The sequence below is a fragment of the Melospiza melodia genome, chromosome 4 (genome assembly GCF_035770615.1).
Source record: "Melospiza melodia melodia isolate bMelMel2 chromosome 4, bMelMel2.pri, whole genome shotgun sequence".
NCBI lineage: Eukaryota > Metazoa > Chordata > Aves > Passeriformes > Passerellidae > Melospiza > Melospiza melodia.
The window spans coordinates 56,326,491-56,344,624 of record NC_086197.1 but is presented as its reverse complement, the minus strand read 5'-3'; the positions used below and the strand labels follow the sequence as shown (position 1 = coordinate 56,344,624).

The window sequence follows — 18,134 nt, the reverse complement described above, 5'->3', positions numbered from 1 at the left end:
TCTGTCAAAGTTGTAGCCTGTTGCATTACTGAAAATTATACATTTAAAATTTATAAAGAATTTCCTTATGAAAGGAAAAAAATGTATTTTATAATGCCTCGAAAAGCTTAAGCATGATCAGAACATCTTGCCTTTTTTCTGAGATTGTTCTTTTTCCACAGAGTGTCTCATATTTTTTTCATTTACATGTGCATGAACAATTCATTTAGGTTGTTCAGGTTTAAACTTTGGAATATCAGAAGTTAAGTTTTTTGTTGTAGATGTGTTTTGGCAGTTGCTGACTATATCTATGGAATTATTAGGTCCTGCTCATATTAAGATAATGGAAAAGAAATTCAAGCTGTTTATCCTAAACCAGAGATGAAACTGTAATCTGAGACCGTGCATAGTAATATTTATGAAATATATCTTTAAATGCACAAATTCAACTTCACAGTCAGTAAGTATTTCTTTTAATTTAAAAAAATCCAACTTCTTTAGAGATTTAGCTTGTGCTAAAAATCTTTCTGTAAGAAAGCTGAATTTTGCTGTTACCACTATTTAAAACAGCAGGATTTGTTTAGTGTTTGGAGATGTCACAGCTGAATTGAAAGCTGATGTTTTGAGTTGTTGATAAAAGCTGGAATCTTTAACACATGTGGGAAGTAAGAAAACACATTATCACAGCCTCGTTGCTGTTGCTGAGTTCCAGTCATGCACTTTTATTCATTTAATAAACTAAGTAGCTGTTAAAATCCAGTATACAGAAAAAGATAAACTTTATCTTGGAGAATCAGCCTAAGTTCCGTGTGCTAAATAGTGAGTCTTTCTGAAGGCCTTGGGTAGGAGAGACTCTCCACATGTTTTCCATTCTTCCATGTTCCAAAGAATCCAGTTATCTAGGCATAAAGTGATGAACATTTAAGAACAACTCTGCAAAACCAGCAGCAGATGAAATATCTTAGCCAGGTAAATAGACCTGTGAGTCATTTTTGTCCCATGAGGAATTCATTTTTCCCACAAGGCATCAAAGCATCATGGGGGAAATAACCTCATAAGTTTGGTATGAGGAATAGATTAATGAGCCAGTGTCAGAGGGGCTATTATTCTCTGAGGTAGAAGAGACACAAGAGAAGTGCTTAAGTTACTGTGATGTCAACGTGATGAGAGCATCGTTCAGCTTAGTACATGACGCTATCACATATACAATAAACAAGACCAACCTCTTTGAAATTGTACTGTGAGTTTACTCTGGTTTAAGAAGGCATTAACCATGTAGATGCGTGTTTTTCTTAGGCAGCGATACATATGTGGCCTTAATGTTTTGCTGAATTTCAGAAGGCGATTTTTGGCAAATGTGGGGGAGATTGCCTTCTCCTTTCAAGGCAGAAGTCATACTGCAGTCATGACAAAACACCAGATTTCTGTTGGAATACTAAAGAAGGCAGCGGTACTGCATAGGATGTGAAGAAAGGAAGGTTTTCCAGATGCCATACTTAAACCCAGGCTGGATCTCAAGAGGTTTTTCTGATTCAGCATTCAACATGGCAGGAATTCAGTGATCGCCTGACAATGCTCCCGCGCATTAAACGCCTGTTCCTTATGGCGGCTGTGTACCCGCGCTCGTGGGTCAGCGCTGCTGTGCAGCTCCAGGTCTCAGACGGAAAGCCCTTGGCTTTCTATAGCGCCCTTTGGAAAATCCCGCTCCTTTAACGCGCGCCCCCGCGCTCGTGCCCGCGCCCGACGTTTGCCGCGTGGGGCTTGTTGCTGGGTGGAATTTCAGGCGCTCCCGTCTGATTGGCTGCCGCGCGGCCGCTCCGTTCGGCCAATGGGAGGCGGGCCTGCCCGTCCGTCGCGTCGCCGCGCGGGCTGCGGCCCGTGGGGCCCCGCGGGCGCCCTCTGGGGAGCGGCCGCGCCACTGCAGGGCTCCGCCGCAGGGGAACGTGCCTGGCTCCCCGCTCTGCGAGCCGCAGCGCTTGGGGATGTGGCGGGAGCGAATGAGCCGAAGGGGGTTTTAATTACAGCTCACCTTGTTCTGCTGTGTGTGCGCACTAGGTGAAATAGGGCAGGATGGTGACGTAATTTTCTTTCTTAGAAAATGATATATTTTTCTCCCTACTCTCAGCTGACATTAACATAACTTCAGCCGAAAAGGGACAAAAACTGAAATTGTCTTTGGTGTGCTAGAAGAGCTGTTATTTGCACATACAATAATCATGTGATTTCTGTTTTGTTTATTACATTTAAAAGCAAAGGCACAGTTGTATGTGGAGCTCAGTAAGCTGGCGGTGTGCATTCCATTCAGCCAGATCAGTAGACTTGTATTATTGGTGGAAAACCAAATTATTGGTGCATTATTTAATTATGTCTTATATAAGAATAGGTCTCAAGATTTTTTTTTTTCCCCCCTTCCTTGAAAATAGTTCATAAATTTCTGACAACTTATATCAAAATTGCTATGGAGGATTTCAACTGACAACTGCTTTTTATGAACCACTACTTAAAAGGTAGGTTTTATTCACCACTTTCATTCTCTGGAAGTCTCCATCTAGAACACAATACTCATGACCATTTGCTGCTTCACTTTCTTTGATTTGACTATGCTACCTTTTAAGTAGGCTTGCACATTTGAGTGCTGATGTTCATTATCAGTGAATTTTATTTCTTCATGTAGTTCTTGTGCTTTGACAAACATTTTATGGTTGTGGCGCATTTGGCTGGTGCTGCATGCCCTCGAGGAGCCCTTTGCTGGTGCTGTTCTAGACCCGTGATGTTATGCAAACCCCATTACGCACTGTTGTTCAGATTGCAGCTTCTCCCTCTCCACCCCCCGCTCATTTTTCCATGACCTTCCCTTTGTCTGCTGCCTGTCACTAGGCAGGATTCAGGCAGCTCCATGCTGATTGGCTTCTCTTTCTGAGCAGCTCATGGGCTGCTTACCTGAGCACATGATCATAGGCTGATACATACCAGCTAATCAGCTAATACAATGCTTTATTGCTTTAGAGCTGTGGTCTCTTTGCAGAGTCAGAATAATAAAAAATACAGAAATAGAGGGAAAATGTCTCAGAAAAGGGACCTTCTCACATTCCTAGCTGCACTAGCACGTTTTGTGCCATTTAGCACACATTTTGTCGTGAGAATTTCTAAATTTTGGAGGGAGTTGCCTAATGATGCGTTCATGTCTCACATGACTAATGACATATGACTTTAAAGCTTAAAATGTAAAAGGGAGGTTTTGTATCTAAACAAATGAACACTGTGTATTGCTGGCCTGTCAAAATTGTTGACTTTAATAAAACAAAAAAATCAGCCCAAAATCTCCGTCCTTATTTACAGCATTTAACCCTTACACAGGTAGCTGTACATGCCAGAGTCATTTTGTGCTGATGCATACAAAAGCCATTCTTTGAAATAAAAGGTGCTGCTCTGTTGGCTTGGTGCCTAGGCCGTTGGTTTCCTCTTTGTGGCTTGGTCGCAGAATGAGTAAAAAAAGAAAACACCCAAGCATCAGATAAGGGAAGTGTTTAACAAACATAGCTAAACTTCATGTTGCTCACTATAAAGGGAGACTACCAAAATGCATTCATTTAGAATAATAGCATAATAGTAAGTTTTATTTGAAGATAAAATGACTGAATCCATGTAATTTGCTCTGTTGCTCCCAGAAGAGGTGCACTTTGCCCCTTTGAAAGACTGGAAACCAGTGTTTATCAAATGGTGGCTGGCTGGCTTACACTGGTGTGACCAAGCCTGTCTGGACTGGCTACCAGTTGATTTGATTCTTTTACACTCAGCTCTCACATGAGTCTGTTCTTTGGCTGCACTGTGCTCCCTTGTGGGTATGGCTGGAAATGCTTAAAGACTGGTCTGCCCTTAGAAGATATTTTAAAACATCATTTTCAAAGACGAACCCAAAACATTGGTTCATCTCATCTATGCTTTTAATTTTGTCACAGTAGTTTTTATGGAATATTTTTTGTAGCTTTAACCAAATATTCTTTGTTTTCAAAAGACTGTGGGATTGAGCAGGAAAATGTGCATGAGTTACTCCCATAACCATTTAACAATGGAATTTTAAGAAGCCTGTATTTCCTACAGGTTCTTTCTAGAACTGTGTTCGTGTTTTGTTTTTAACTAGATTTTGGATAATATCCAAAGATAAAAAGTGAACAGAATTTTTAAATATATAAGCAATTCAAACATGTTTATCTATTTTTTTTTAATAAAAAGGGTGCATCAATATAAAGGGATTCTGATGTTTGAATTTTTTTAAGACTGCTCTTCTTGGCAAATGTAAAAAGAAGTGTCCTTTATTTTCTTTGTATTCACTCTGTATTAAAAATGTTAATGAAAAACTGCTTAGACGACTTAAGGAAATTAGAACAGCAAATATTAATTTATTTTAAGTTATATGGTTATTCAAGTGATGCACTTAAAGATTTGGTTTTAAGACATCTGTAAATGTTACATTAATCTGTTAGTGTATTTTCTGGTCATAGGAAAAGTAAGACTGTCAATTTTGTAATGTATTTTGCAAACTGTGGGTAATGCCTGTAAAAGAAAACACTGCAGGCTGGGAGGTCGAACTATCCTGTTGTAACTTTGATGCAGAGGCCTGTTCTTGTACTGTGCTACCGGAGGGTTCTCATTAGTGGCTCATCTATTAGGAGTTCTTGGACTTGTTCAATGTTAGCCAAGCCTGATTTCTTTTTCCAAATTTCCTTCACAAGATAAAAATCTGTAACATCATATGTGTTGGTTGTAGGGGTTTCTATGAATGAAGGGGTTGATATCATGTGAATATGTTTGCTTTCTGTTCTGAGTTCTTGGGAAGACGGATGGGATGTGCTTTCTGTACTTTCAGGTCTAAAATTCTTGCATTAAATGTATTCTCTTCTGAAGGAATATGAAGAAGTTTTATTTAGTGTGTAGACAGCTCTGGAAAGGCATTAACAGCTCACCTGGAGTGCTTAAGTCATCTGACGGAAAATGGTTGTGATGAGAACCTTTTTTCAACTCAAGTAAACTGCAGTTTCAGATCTCTATTTTTGTAGGTGTTATATTTTGCTCCCACCAGTGGCAATGCAGTAGTAGACAATCCAGTTCTGAAAATCTAGGTCTGAATGGCAAAAAATCATCATAATGGTTATTATTGCAAGTTCATAAATAGACCTGATACAACTTTGTGTCAAAATTTGTTCATGTGTTCCTGAGGCATGAGTCTAACTGTTAAGTACTATCAATAACACAAATCTGAGGATTCTAGATTGTTTTGTGGAAAAGAACTCAAAAAAGGGTAAGGGAAGCTCAGTGATATGTTAAAAGGAAATATTAAAAATTGCTTTGTCCCTGTTTTTGTCAGGTTGCATTAATTAAGTATGAAACAAGCCTTAGAATTGTAATGTAAGGTACATCGTGATTGCTGGGTTTAATAGTAGCATTCATATTGTACTTTAGAATATATATTCTTACCTTACAATGTAGAATATTGTAGTTAGGGACAAATGTTAAATAATTTTCTTCACAAAAAAATTATTTCAAACAAACTAGGAAAGATCCAGCAAACCCAAATGGTAGGAGCTAAAGCATGTGACCCACTATGAGATGCTGAAGGAGCTCAACAGCTTCAGTTTTCTGCAGAGGAGGCTACAGGGCAATCTTAGCATTGCCCAAATAAAACTTGTGGATGAGGTCAGCTACAAAATGGAGTGGAGCCATTGTTATTTAGAGGCTATGCCATCTGTGTTGTGAATTTTGCAGCTTGGTTCATAGACTTGTCAAATATCCTGAGTTGTAAGGGACCCACAGGGATTGAGTCCAGCTCCTCACCTGGCACAGGACACCACCAAGAATCATTCCACCTGCCCAAGAGGGTTGTCCAAATGCTCTGGAGTTTGCGACTACACAAAACTGTCATTGATCTGAGTTAGTGTTGGCAGTAGTCCTGCTTTCTTTTCCCAAAAAAATTTAAAATAATTTATATCCCACCTGAATAGACAAAATGCAATCTATTTATTAATTTCTTAGCTCTGTAAATGAAGATTAATTGGGAGCTGACACAAAATGAATCATACTAAGTATTTAAAGTGCATCCTTTGCCTAATAATTCTCCTGTGTCACTGTTAAAAACATTTGTCTATCTGGTCCTTGTGGGCAAAAAAGTCACATTGAGATAATTGTCTGATGATTTTTCTCTTTTAATTACTGTTAATGTAATTTTTGTATGTTTTTGAGAAACTTAATAAAGCTGTATGCTTGATGGGAATAACTTTATGGTGGTTTGTAGCTTCAGCAGACCTAAATTGGTTAGCACCAGCTGATTCAAGATCTTAGTTGTTGAGTTTCATTTAGAATATAGAAACTTTCGTAGCTGCCTTCTGCTTGTGAATGTTATCTTATGTAATCCTTTAAAACTTAAAAGGCCATTAAGCAAGACCATGTGGGGGAAAAAATATATTTTAAAAATCTCTATGGATTTGTTTTGTTTCATGGAAACAGATGAAATCAGATTTTGGTGTATTTCAACAGAATCATTATAGCTTCCTAGGTAACACTGGATTTAACTCCTGGTTTTGATTTGATAAAATAGATTTTTCTTACACTTTTTATAAACATTTATATTTTTCTTAATAATTGTGTGGGTGGATGGAATGAATATGACTGTTGAGGGCAAACCCAGCAGTTTTCCTTGATAGAGGGAGTTTTTCTACAAGGTGCTCCTATAGCTGTAGTTTTTATGGCCTCAAATAGTCTTAGTAAAACGTTACTACAAACTGAATGAAGGTGGTCTAAAAATCTGAGTTCATTTAACCATTGTATAGAGGTGGAGGATGAAAGTCTGTCGTATTTATGCAGAAAAAAGTATCTTAATGATACATTGAGAAATTCTTTGTATATAATGAAGTTTTCTTAAAAGTGATTTGATAAAAAAGTCTTGTCATTTACCCCAGTTATTAATTCTGTTTGTAACTTATGAAATTGAATATATTTGGATGGATGGAAATGTTCTTGATCCATCAGTTTCCATTTTTTTTTACCTTTTGATGAGAAGAGAGGCTGCTGGCTCTTACCTTAGTATAACATCTATTTTTATTGGAATCTGTGAGACAAGTGGTGTAAAATGTGTAATTAGAATATTAGTGCATGATGTCTCAGTGTGACCTCTGTGACCTTTGCATAAATGTGTTTGTGCAGCATACAGAGAAACTTGGATTCACTTTTTGGGAAGTCAGATGAAGTGTTGACAGGTGTTTCTTTGTTTTTGTCAGTACCGTTTCAACTGGTTTACTTTAAAATGTGCTAAATGTTGCAGTCTTTCTTAGTAGCAGTGTAATATGACAATGATAAATCTATATCTTCACAGTTCTTTCTGAATTTTTTAAGGGCTAAGATGGATAGCACAGAGGAACCTCAGAAAAAAGTCTTTAAAGCACGAAAAACCATGAGAGTGAGTGATCGGCAACAACTTGAAGCTGTCTATAAGGTTAAAGAGGAGCTGTTGAAGACAACTGAAGTGAAACTGGTAAATGGAAAACATGAGAATGGAGACTCTGATATAAATTCCCCTTTAAGCAATACAGATTGTACAGAAGTCAAGAAAGAAATTAATGGTGTGGTTGACTTGTGTGTTAACTCTGAAGAAGGAACAACAGCTTGTGATGAAATTAGTGAGACCAAAAGCCCTGAAAGCAGGGCAGGAAACATGGCCAATGACATAGAATCCAAACCTCCAGTGCTGTCTTCAGAAAATGTTACACCTGAACAAGCTAAAGATACTGACGTTGCAGTAAAATGTGAGGCTGAAAATGGAGTTGGTAGCAGTAAAGATAACTTCCATGAAGAAAATAATAAAAAAGATCATTTGGACCAAAGAAAGAATGATATCCCATTGGAAGGTGAAAGTAAACCAGTCTGTGATATTAGTGACTCTTCTGAAGAGAAGGGAGAAACAAATTATTTACCTGTTAATTCAAGTTCATCTGGTGAGGAAAAGAGGACTGAAGAAGTAACTGCTGAAGAGGTTGTTGGAGAAGTAGCCATCTCTAGCAGTATGGAAGCTGACCAGGAAAAACAAGAAGGCAGTGCAGGACCTGCAGAAACCACTGTTTCGAAGACAATAGATGAGCCAAGTGAAAGTATCTTAGACAATACGGACTCTATGGAAACAGATGACATTATTCCAATTCTGGAAAAACTAGCCCCTGCTGAAGATGATCTGAGCTGTTTTTCTAAAAGTTCTCTGCTTCCAGTGGATGACACAGTCGCAGATTTAGAAGAGAAAATAGACAATTGTTTGGGTTCACCATCCAAGCAGGAAAGCAATGAAAGCCTGCCAAAAGAGGCTTTCTTAGTACTGTCTGATGAAGACGATCCCTGTGATGAGAAAGAGGAACTTGTTGAAGGGATATTGCCAAACAAGTCAAGTCTTCCAGGTAAGAGTTTTCTAAATCATTCATTTCCATTCAAGTTTGGGATTTTGTTCATTTCTTAGAATGACACACGTGTCAGGTTTCTAAATCAAAGAGGCAGTCTTACCCACCAATAATGTTATGGAGTCTTAGTTTTTAAGGCTGGTATTTGAGGCACAGGAAAAAGACTTTGCAGTGAAAAATGGTCATCTTCCAGATTTGGAAGATGACCATTTGATTTTGATTTTTTTTTGTTTATTTGTTTTGGATTTTGATGTTAGAGTTTGTTTGTTGTTTTGTTGTTGGTTTGCTTTGGGTTTTTTTCATATTCTCTAAATTTGGGTGCCAACTTGGATGAGGTAGTGGGTAGAAAAAGAGGAAAGATGAGTAATTGTCAGAGAGGGAACAGAAGGATTTGGGAGAAGAGGAACTGCATTCATTTACTGCTTTCACAGAGAAGAAAGTATTTCAGCTTTCTTTAGCATGCAAATAAATGATAAGGAAAACATGCATATAATCAAGATGTGCCTCATCTTCTCTTTTAACTTTTTTTCCCCCACTGAAAGACAGTATTGGAAAAGTTTCATGAAAAACGCATGTCATGTATTGTTTTTATATTATATATCTTTTATTCATTTAACTCAGTGGTTTTATCTAAGTTTTCTTTGATGACTATGGCAGCTGATTGATGCTTTTAGATGTTAAGTGTGGAATCTCTTCATATAGTTAGCAGAACCTTTTTTTTAAAGTTAAACTCAATGGATGTGCTTTGTAGTATACACTGTTTAATACAGTTTGTAAGCTTTTTTCTTTTTGACAATGGACAGTCATTGTGATTCTATTGCACTATTGAAAATAAAACAGATAAATAATTTACAAATAAGTTGACAGTGTTCTTTTATATGTAATTAAGAGAGATGTTTCAGATTATCTTGAAGATGGAATTATTTTTTTGGTTTTTTTTCATTGCCCTCTTCTCCCCAGCCCCCTGCCCCCCCACCCATATATAGCTTTTATTTATATGCTTATTTAGGCATTAGCTGTTGTCAATGAGATTGAAAAAGTGATACCATTGTTCTGCACTGAAAGTCTTCCAGAAACTATTGGAGGTGGGGGAAGGAAGGTTGTGTGTAGTTATGTCAAAATCGTAGGGTTATGAGTTTATTTTATGAAATAAATGGTACAAATAAATTGGTTATCTTTGCTCTCACTGCAGTTTAAGTTCTCTCATTGAAGCTATTAATGTTACTTTTTTCATTTTACCCAATGAGAAAACACTCTGAGATCACAGAAGAATTTGCTATGGAGCAGAAAGACTGAAGTGAATATTAAATACTGTGCTACAGTTTGCAGAAGCTTAAAATTAATGTATCCAGCAATAGATTTTTAAGATTCTAAATTCTGGTGACAAGACAAATTCTTTTGACTAGTTGTTTTCTTTATTGACTAATAACAGCTTATGACTCTTACAGTTGTGTGGCTGTAAACTGAGACGGTTCATGAAATCAAAATTGGTCACTGTGATGTTCTGCCTTAACCAGCAACAAAGATAATGGCAGAGAGGTTGTGTAGGCAGGAAACAGTTGTATGAGAAAACGGATAGAGTTACCTTATAAAGAGTAATTTTTGGAAAGAGTCTGGGAAAATTAAAACTGTGGAGACTGTATGGAGATCATTTCAAGATGCTATATCGGAGAAACAGGTGCAGACTGCTCAGTTAAGAAGCAGGATTTCAACAAGTCCAGATAAAAGCCAACATGGCTAAACAACAATGGAAAAATGGTACTAGAAGGCTTTATTCAAATGTACCGATTAATGGAATGTCTTTCCCAAATGGAATTAGTAACTATAATAGCAAAGTTGTCACAGATTTTTTTAATGAAAGATCATACATCAGAAAGCCTTGGAGCTTTTTGTGTAAGCAAACAAGCACGTGATAAGGAAGCCCTGATGTGAATTATCTTGGATATCCTAACACAAGTGATCTCTTATCAAGAAATTTTGGAAATGAAACAGTAAAATGGAAAGTCCTTGTGGAGGAAATAATCAGCTGAAGAATAAAAAATAAATTCAGAGTTCCAGAGACTAGTTCCAGAGACTTTGCTGTATGACAGAATTAATAAATAGCCTAAAATGAATGGTAAATCGTGATGTCACAGTTTGCTGCTTTGAAGAACTGGAGAAGAATTTTACAATGCGGATTGACTGAGAAACAAACGTGGCAGGTGAAACTCATAGTGGTTATCTACAAAGTGGTGCACATGAGTATAAAACTCATAACTTTATCAGAAGGTAGAACTGACTTGCCACTCAATAAAAATATTTCAGTATTACAGTAGGTGCTTTTGACAAAACCTTGATAAAATGGCAGTTAAAATCAAGTGAAGAATGATTGGAATCAACTAAGAGGAAAACTTTTCTATGATACATCAAGCTCATGGGAGGCTGACAAGGTTGCATTCATTGCTTCTGCTCGTGGAGCATCAAGATGATGAGATCACAGCTTAGCAGTGGAAACTAAGCTGATAGCCAGTTGTGAAATCTTCTCCTTAACTAGAGAGTTCTTCGTGTTGAAACCACTTGTAGTTAAATGACAGATTTGTTCATAGTAATGGAAGTTAGTAATTTCAGGGCTTTCTCAGCCCTGAAATTACTTGTCCTCTATATATAGAGGTTTTTGGGGGGGGGGAATATACATATATACGCACATATATACGCACATATATACGCACATATATACACATATGTTTTTATATATAGACATTCTAGGTATGTGTATCTTTCCATGGAATATTTGTGTCTTTCAGCTGAATATTAAAATCTCTGAGTTGTGGGAAAAGTTGTCTTAAACTTAGCAATTCTCCTTTAGATTCCTAGGTAAATGAGTCCTATTTTATTCATAGCAATTAAATACATGAAGTTTATTTCTAAGTCTTAAGAAACAGGTGGCATAGGCATTATACTAATTTATTACCTTAAATGTAAATCATATTTGTATTGAAGAAGTTGTATTATGAATATTATTTTTACATTTATAGGAAAAACTAAAATCCCGTAGTGCCAGGTTATCGGGTTTTGACTCCTCCTTTTTCTGATTTATTGGGTAACTTGTTTTAAGTCATTTAAATGTTCTTCATAATAGAAGGAGACTTATGGCATACCTTTGCAACCAGAACTTTCCTTAGAAAAGCTGGTAAACTCTCCTGTAATAACAAAATTAATATAGGAAAATGAAGTGTACAGATCAAGATGTGCATAAGAGTTCTTACTTACTCTCTTATATTCTGGATAAATTTTACTGTAATCTTAAAAGCAATAGAAACACATAATGGAAGCTTGTTTCATTCACATTTGTACAAAACATGTAATGGAAGCTCATGGTGCATATAATAGTATTTTTCAGGAAATGCTACCATTTTTATCTTTGTATGTTTGGTGGCTTCCGGTTTTCCTTCTTTTAAGCATTTCCTAAACTAAGTATTTTTAAATGGCTAGTCCTAAGTTGTGATACTTTGTATTAGCAAGAAACTTCAAATTAAAATTCATATCTGTTTACCTAAATCTAGGCCTTTCCTACCATTAAGATTATGTTCGCAGTTGCCAATTGTAAATACAGAGAGATATTGGTATTTTAGTATTTTGTTGCTGAAATTTTTATGCTTTGTCCCTAAGTGGGAAAGTAAGCTAAAATAAATTGTTGAGAACTTCAGCTGCATTAAAAATATATCATTATATTTCAGAAGTAACTGAAACATGTTTCCCTCATAATTACCATTCGGTAATTCTGGTTAAAATGTTAAGCAAATTCAAGTGAGTCTTAATGTGTTGCATGATAGTTCAAATTTTTGTTTTGAGGGTGTTCCCTTATTTTTTTTATATCTGCATTCCCTCTTTGTCATGATTATTTCTCTTGCCTTCCTTCACATGTTCTTTTTTTCATATGTTTTTTACATTCATTAGTCAAAACAGGACTGTTACAAGACTTTTGTAGATCTGAGAAAGTGTGATTTTTTTCTTCTGTTTGTAGAAGAGGTGGAGGGGGAGAGAAAAAAGGAATGTGAAGATAAAGAGGAAGAAGAGGCTCACAAAGAAGAGGAGATACAAATAGAGAAAAGTATGTAATGTTAAAACCATTGTGTTTCACTGTGTTGTATGTTTTTAGAAGCACAGAATCATTAGGTTTGGAAGGGACTTTTGATGATTATCTAGTCCAATGCCCCTGTTAAAAGCCAGCTCAATTAGAAAGCAGCTTGCCCAGAACTACGTCCTGACAGGTTTTGAGTATTTCCACAGGCTAAGATTCCACAAATTTCCTGTGTTCTGATCCCAGTGTTTGATCACCCTCACAGTAAAAAAGTTTTTAAATGTTTGAGTGGAAATTCTGGTATTTCAGTTTACATCCATTTCTCTTGTCCTGTCGCTGCTACTCACTAAGAGTCTTGCTCTGGTTATTCTCCACCTGTCAGGTAATTCACACACATGATAAAATCTCCCCCAGGGGCCTTCTCCAATTGAACAATTCCAGCTCTTGATGAATGCTCCTATCTCAAAAACATCTTGGTGACTCTACACTGCACTCTCTCCAGTATGCTCACCTATTTTTTTTGTATTTAGAAACCCAGAACTGGACAAAAGACTCAAGGTTCAGGCTCACGTTTCCTGGTTAGAGGGGAACCTCTAACCTCCCTCAACCTGCTGTCAGTACTCATTCTCAGGCCGCCAAGAATGTTGTTGGCCTTCTTTGCCAACAGGGCACATTGCTGGCCCATGATCATCTTCATGTACATGGAGACCACCAAGGCTTTTCTGAAATGGGGTTTTCCAGCCAGTGAATTCCCAGCCTGTGCTAATGCATGGTTTTCTTGCTATCCAAGCATAGCACTTGGGCATCTCCTTCTCTTAAACTTCACGAGATTCTTGCTTGCCCATTTCTCCAGTTTGTCAGTGTGACTGAGTGGCAGCATAACTACTTAGGAGTGTAGAAATCACTCCTTCCAGTTTTCTATCACCTGCAAGTGGCTGCAGATAATCTTCTTACCCCATTATCTAGGTCATGAATAAAAATGGTGGTGTTGGTACCAGTGGCAGGCATCTGCTAGTGTGCATTACTGAGCTCCAGCTGGACTATGTGCCAATAATCATGGCTCGTGGAGCCCAACAGATGAGCCAGTGCAATTATCTAGGCCATACATCAAGAATTTAAGGATAGTTTGGGTGTCAGAAGCATTATTAAAGATGCTCTCCTCTCATCCACCAAGCTAGGGGTCTCACTGTAGAAGGCTATCAGGCTGATGGTGCCTTTGATAAATCCATTCAATTCCTCATCATCTCCTTCTTGATAGGCCTTGAGATGATTTCTATCTAGATGTACTTGTGTTCTGTCATGTTCCCAAGGATTGAAGTAAAGCTGATAATCCTGTAGTTCCCTGGGTCCTTAGCAGATGTCCCTCTTGTCTTCGAGAACCTTCTGGACACAGTGCCAGGAGCTGGAGGAGTGACTAAGGTCTCTTGGGTTCTTTTGTGCTTCATCATTGTAAAAGTCCTTTTTAATAACAATCTAGTTCTGTTTTGAGCCTGTTCTTTTGTTAGTTTTTTACTTTCCATCTTAACCAAGAAGTAAAAAAAAATGTTTGAATGGTTTTTCAGTCACGTGTTTGAGGTACAAGTTAAAACTTCATGGCAAGTAAATACAGTTAATTGCTGGCATAGTTAAATGAGATGTCGTTTTATTTGGCTGGAATTCTGAGAAGAGGATTCCTTTTTCAGAAGAAGGTTTTCTTTTGCTTCTCAGAAGCCATGTTTCATTACAGGATGGTGCTGATAGGAGCAGGATGAACTGGAGGGAGGCTCTGGAGAGAGGACTGGTGGTAGTAGAACTATTTTGCATTTGGGGCAGTGACTGGGTGAATCACAAAGCAGAACTCACTGACAGGGCAGTAATGTACAGATACCAGAAGGACTGATTTTGTACTTTGATGTCAATCAAGCTTGTTTTTCCTAAGGCATTCCTACTGGTTTACCATGAAAAAGCTTAAACTGAGAACAACTTCATGGTAATTATGGCATTCTGAAGATACCTGTTTTTTCACGAGTTCCTCATGAGCAGTTTTATCTAATTGTTCCAGATGAAGCATCAAAGAGAAAGCGTTCCAAATCTGAGGACATGGACAATGTTCGTTCTAAACATCGTCGGTACATGGGAGAAGATTATGAAGCAGAACTCCAAGTCAAAATTACTGCCAGAAAGGATGTTGACCTAAAATTACAAAAGGTAAAATAGAGGTGCAGAGCAAAGAACATAAAAATATGCCTGTCACTTGTGTTACCATCTTTGAATTAGCAGTCCTTCTGCACACACTCTCTGTCCCCAAACATTTTCTCTTTTTCGTGGTTGAACATTGGATGTAATTCAAATAACAAAGGTGCTTAATTCATATAAAGTTCTACATAGCCCTCCTTTTAAGAAGAGACCAAATACCATTTGAAGACTATGCTGCAGGAATTATATTTGAAATGTATAAAATACTTGAAGTTTCAAGTGACTGTAGGTGGAAAACGTTAGTAAAGGATGTATCTCACCATGATGATTTATATGTGCTGCACTTTATTCTGTGCGTAGCTTTTTAAAAAAGGCAGTCTCCAAAGAAGACTGTAATCTACCTGGCATTTTGCAGATTTTTGTAGAGCTGTTAATAGCCTGATTGCACTATTGCTGTATAAGGAACCTATGGTCATGAAGAAAAGAAAATTGTGCTGTTCTTCTGTTAGTTCATTAGCTAGCATGTGTTCTAACTTCATTAATTTAGGATGGCAAAAACTGAACCACATTAGTGGCTTATTTATTCTTATTTCCTATGAAAACTTTTTACAGTGCAGTAGGTATAGATGGGAGAAGAACATTAAATAATAACTTCTGTCAAGTAACCTTTGTGAAAACCAGTCTTCTTACGTTTTTAGCTTCTGCAAGAAAGGCAACACTGAATTTTTGCTAGGAGAAAATATATCTCAGAAAAAAGTTTTTGTTGAATGTCTTAAGTTTCTGTTCTTTGAATGCCAATGTCCCTCTCAAAAATAGAAAAGTAAGAAGAACAAATAATTTCTGTAAGCACAAGTTAATTGCACTTTAAAAGAATACCTTCTGTTGTTAAGGTTCTTTTTATATATAGTAATATTTTATACCCTTATTATACTGCAAGGAAATTAATTTGTTGAATTAATGGAAAACCATTTGTATTTTCCAAAATGATGTCAAAACTTAGCTGTGCAACCACACGCTTATTACTGACTGTAGATTTGTTTGATTGACAGGATACAACAGTTGTCATTGTTCTCTTTATAGCAAGGTATTTAATAAGAGTTGAGAATATTTTTATAGGTGGTCCCCCAAAGTTTGGGATTGCATTGTTGTATTTTTTATATAACAATTTTGCAGATTATCCAGAGACTGTTAGAAGAAAAACTTACCACTTTACAGTGTGCGGTATTTGACAAGACTCTGGCAGACTTGAAAACCCGAATGGAGAAAGTAGAATGCAACAAAAGGCATAAAAGTGTGCTTACTGAAATGCAGGTGAGTGTTTGTGTGTTCAGCTCCATACTAAGGTCAAATGCAAAAATAACTTCCTCGGTGTTTAGTAGTAAGGTTCCTAGAGTTGCCAGTAGTTGGGAAACCATTCTGACTCTGCAAGAGGAGGAGGTGGTGGAGGAAGCAGCAAATACTAATGTTCTTTTTGAGTTCTAAAACTACTTTCTTGCTCAGAGGGAGGGAAGCAACCAGTTAATCATACAGAACTCCAAAGGGTATCTTCCATGTGGCAAACTTATTCATTAGCTGTTAGCAGACTGCTTTTCCACTCTTCTGTTCCATTTAGGCATTTTGAAAAAAAATCCAAGTATGAAAATATCTAAGGTCTTTATGAAGCTGGAAAGTTACTTAAAAATGGGAACATGCAGAAAGGAGAGGACAGTAGTGCTGGACTTGGAACATTGTTCTACATGTTTCCCCAGAGTGTAAATAGTTTATGTTCTAGCAAGGAGGCACATAGCTAGTGTTGAATGCATTATGCTTTTCTGCATTATTTATAGAAAATATGTACATAGTGGTGACGTGAAGAACATCACAAAAAAGAATTTTGAACTGACAGGACAATTAAAAGCTTATAACAAATTCAAACAATAATGCCATTCTACTTTATGACAAGAAACATGGAGTTTGCCAGATCACTTCCCACTGTACAACTCTTTCCTCTTGTTGCCACAGACATTTTATGTTGACTTCTTAAATGCTTTCTAAGATGCTTTCAATATACTTGTTTACCAGTGTCTTTAGCCATCAGCTAGAGTGTCAAAGGAATAACTTCATATAAGGCTTTCATGTATGTAGTTTTGTGTGAACATGCCAGATGGATTCAGTTTGTGCAGTTGTGACTAGGAAGGAAAATAATTAAACCTTTCTCTAAGATACCTTGACTGTGATGCATACATTTGTCTTTCTGCTATAATATAGTTGAAAATAACATAATTGTACTGTATTTCAAGGGAGAATAATTTCCCTGATATGAAAATAGCATTTGACTTAACTATGTCTTAGTTATATATCTCTTAGTTTATAAAATTTCTTTGATGGTTCTTGGGATTTATGGTTTTGTTTGTTTTCGTCTTCTTCCTGTTTAGGCTAAAATTGCAAGATTGACAAAGCGGGTTGGAGCAGCCAAGGAGGACTTGAAGAAGAGACAGGAAGTAAGAACTAGATTTGTTGGGGTCTGGGGTTTTTTCCTGACTTAGCCTAATCCTTGTGTTGGAAAACAAAAAGAAAATTTATATGCAGAAAGATGTTTATTCAAGAAAGACTTGTTTATTCAATGATATTAACAATTGGGTTTGTCTGGTTTAGTTAAAGAAATCTTAACATCTGCTATGTAATTCTGAATTATACAGAAGCTTCTTTAGCTGTTTCTAGTGTGAAAACACCTTAAACTGTATATAACTGAATGAAATTTACTTCAGTATGAAGAGCACCATGTAAATAAAAGTGCATCCCACTACTGTGATTCTGAGAGAGGAGAGGGGGAAGAAGACCAGAATATAGGAGAGGGAGACAGTAGGACCAAGGAGATTTTGTGTAGTTGTAAAATATGTCAAATTCTCCTGCAATGTTGACTTCAGAAAATGAATCACTCACACAGCAGTGAATGGATATGAAATAGAATGAAAATATAAATTTGCAAGCTGCCTTAGAGTTGTTCTGTTATGGCCTCTCTCTCATTCTGTGTAGAATGTGGCAAATGCACCTGTATCTCCAGCGAAAGCAGCACCCGACCCTGCAAATGTAAACAATGCCACGTGCCGGTAAGCAAAGCACATCACTGGGACCGCGTTAAAATGCACAATAGGACGCTTCAGATACTCTCTGTACTTCCTTTTTTTTTAATTAAAGTGTTTTTTCCTTTTCCTTCATTGCTCTTCACTTGTAAAATCTGATTTGTTTTTACAGAAGTCATAAATTGACAGAATTGAACCCATTCTTGGTTAAATCTAGATGGTATTTAGCATCAGTTTCAGTGTTTAAAAAGTACAGATAATAGTGGAAGTTTAATTTCAAGAACAGGAAAATTCTTATGGTGCAAGGACTTGAAAATTTATGAATAATTCCATACTTCTTTTTATTTGGGAAATAGCCAAAGTTAATTTGCCTGAGAAGCAAAAGTGAGTTTTGAAAAAGTAAATCTCAAAGAAGAGAACAGC

General features: G+C 36.9%; 1 protein-coding gene across 11 annotated transcripts in view; it reads left to right on the top strand.

Moving 5' to 3' along the window:
• Window positions 1-18,134, top strand: part of ATF7IP (activating transcription factor 7 interacting protein) — an 82,134-nt gene that overhangs the window by 29,075 nt on the left and 34,925 nt on the right. For 10 of the 11 annotated variants that reach the window (XM_063154707.1, XM_063154706.1, XM_063154705.1 and 7 more), the window contains 6 exons: window positions 7,366-8,414; window positions 12,418-12,504; window positions 14,516-14,661; window positions 15,823-15,960; window positions 17,064-17,129; window positions 17,665-17,738. In XM_063154707.1, the coding sequence (XP_063010777.1) occupies window positions 7,373-8,414; window positions 12,418-12,504; window positions 14,516-14,661; window positions 15,823-15,960; window positions 17,064-17,129; window positions 17,665-17,738 (1,553 nt within the window). In that variant the 5' untranslated portion in view covers window positions 7,366-7,372. Of the gene's footprint in view, window positions 1-2,355; window positions 2,487-7,365; window positions 8,415-12,417; window positions 12,505-14,515; window positions 14,662-15,822; window positions 15,961-17,063; window positions 17,130-17,664; window positions 17,739-18,134 lie in introns of those variants that run through there. The other variant, XM_063154701.1, reaches the window with a different exon arrangement.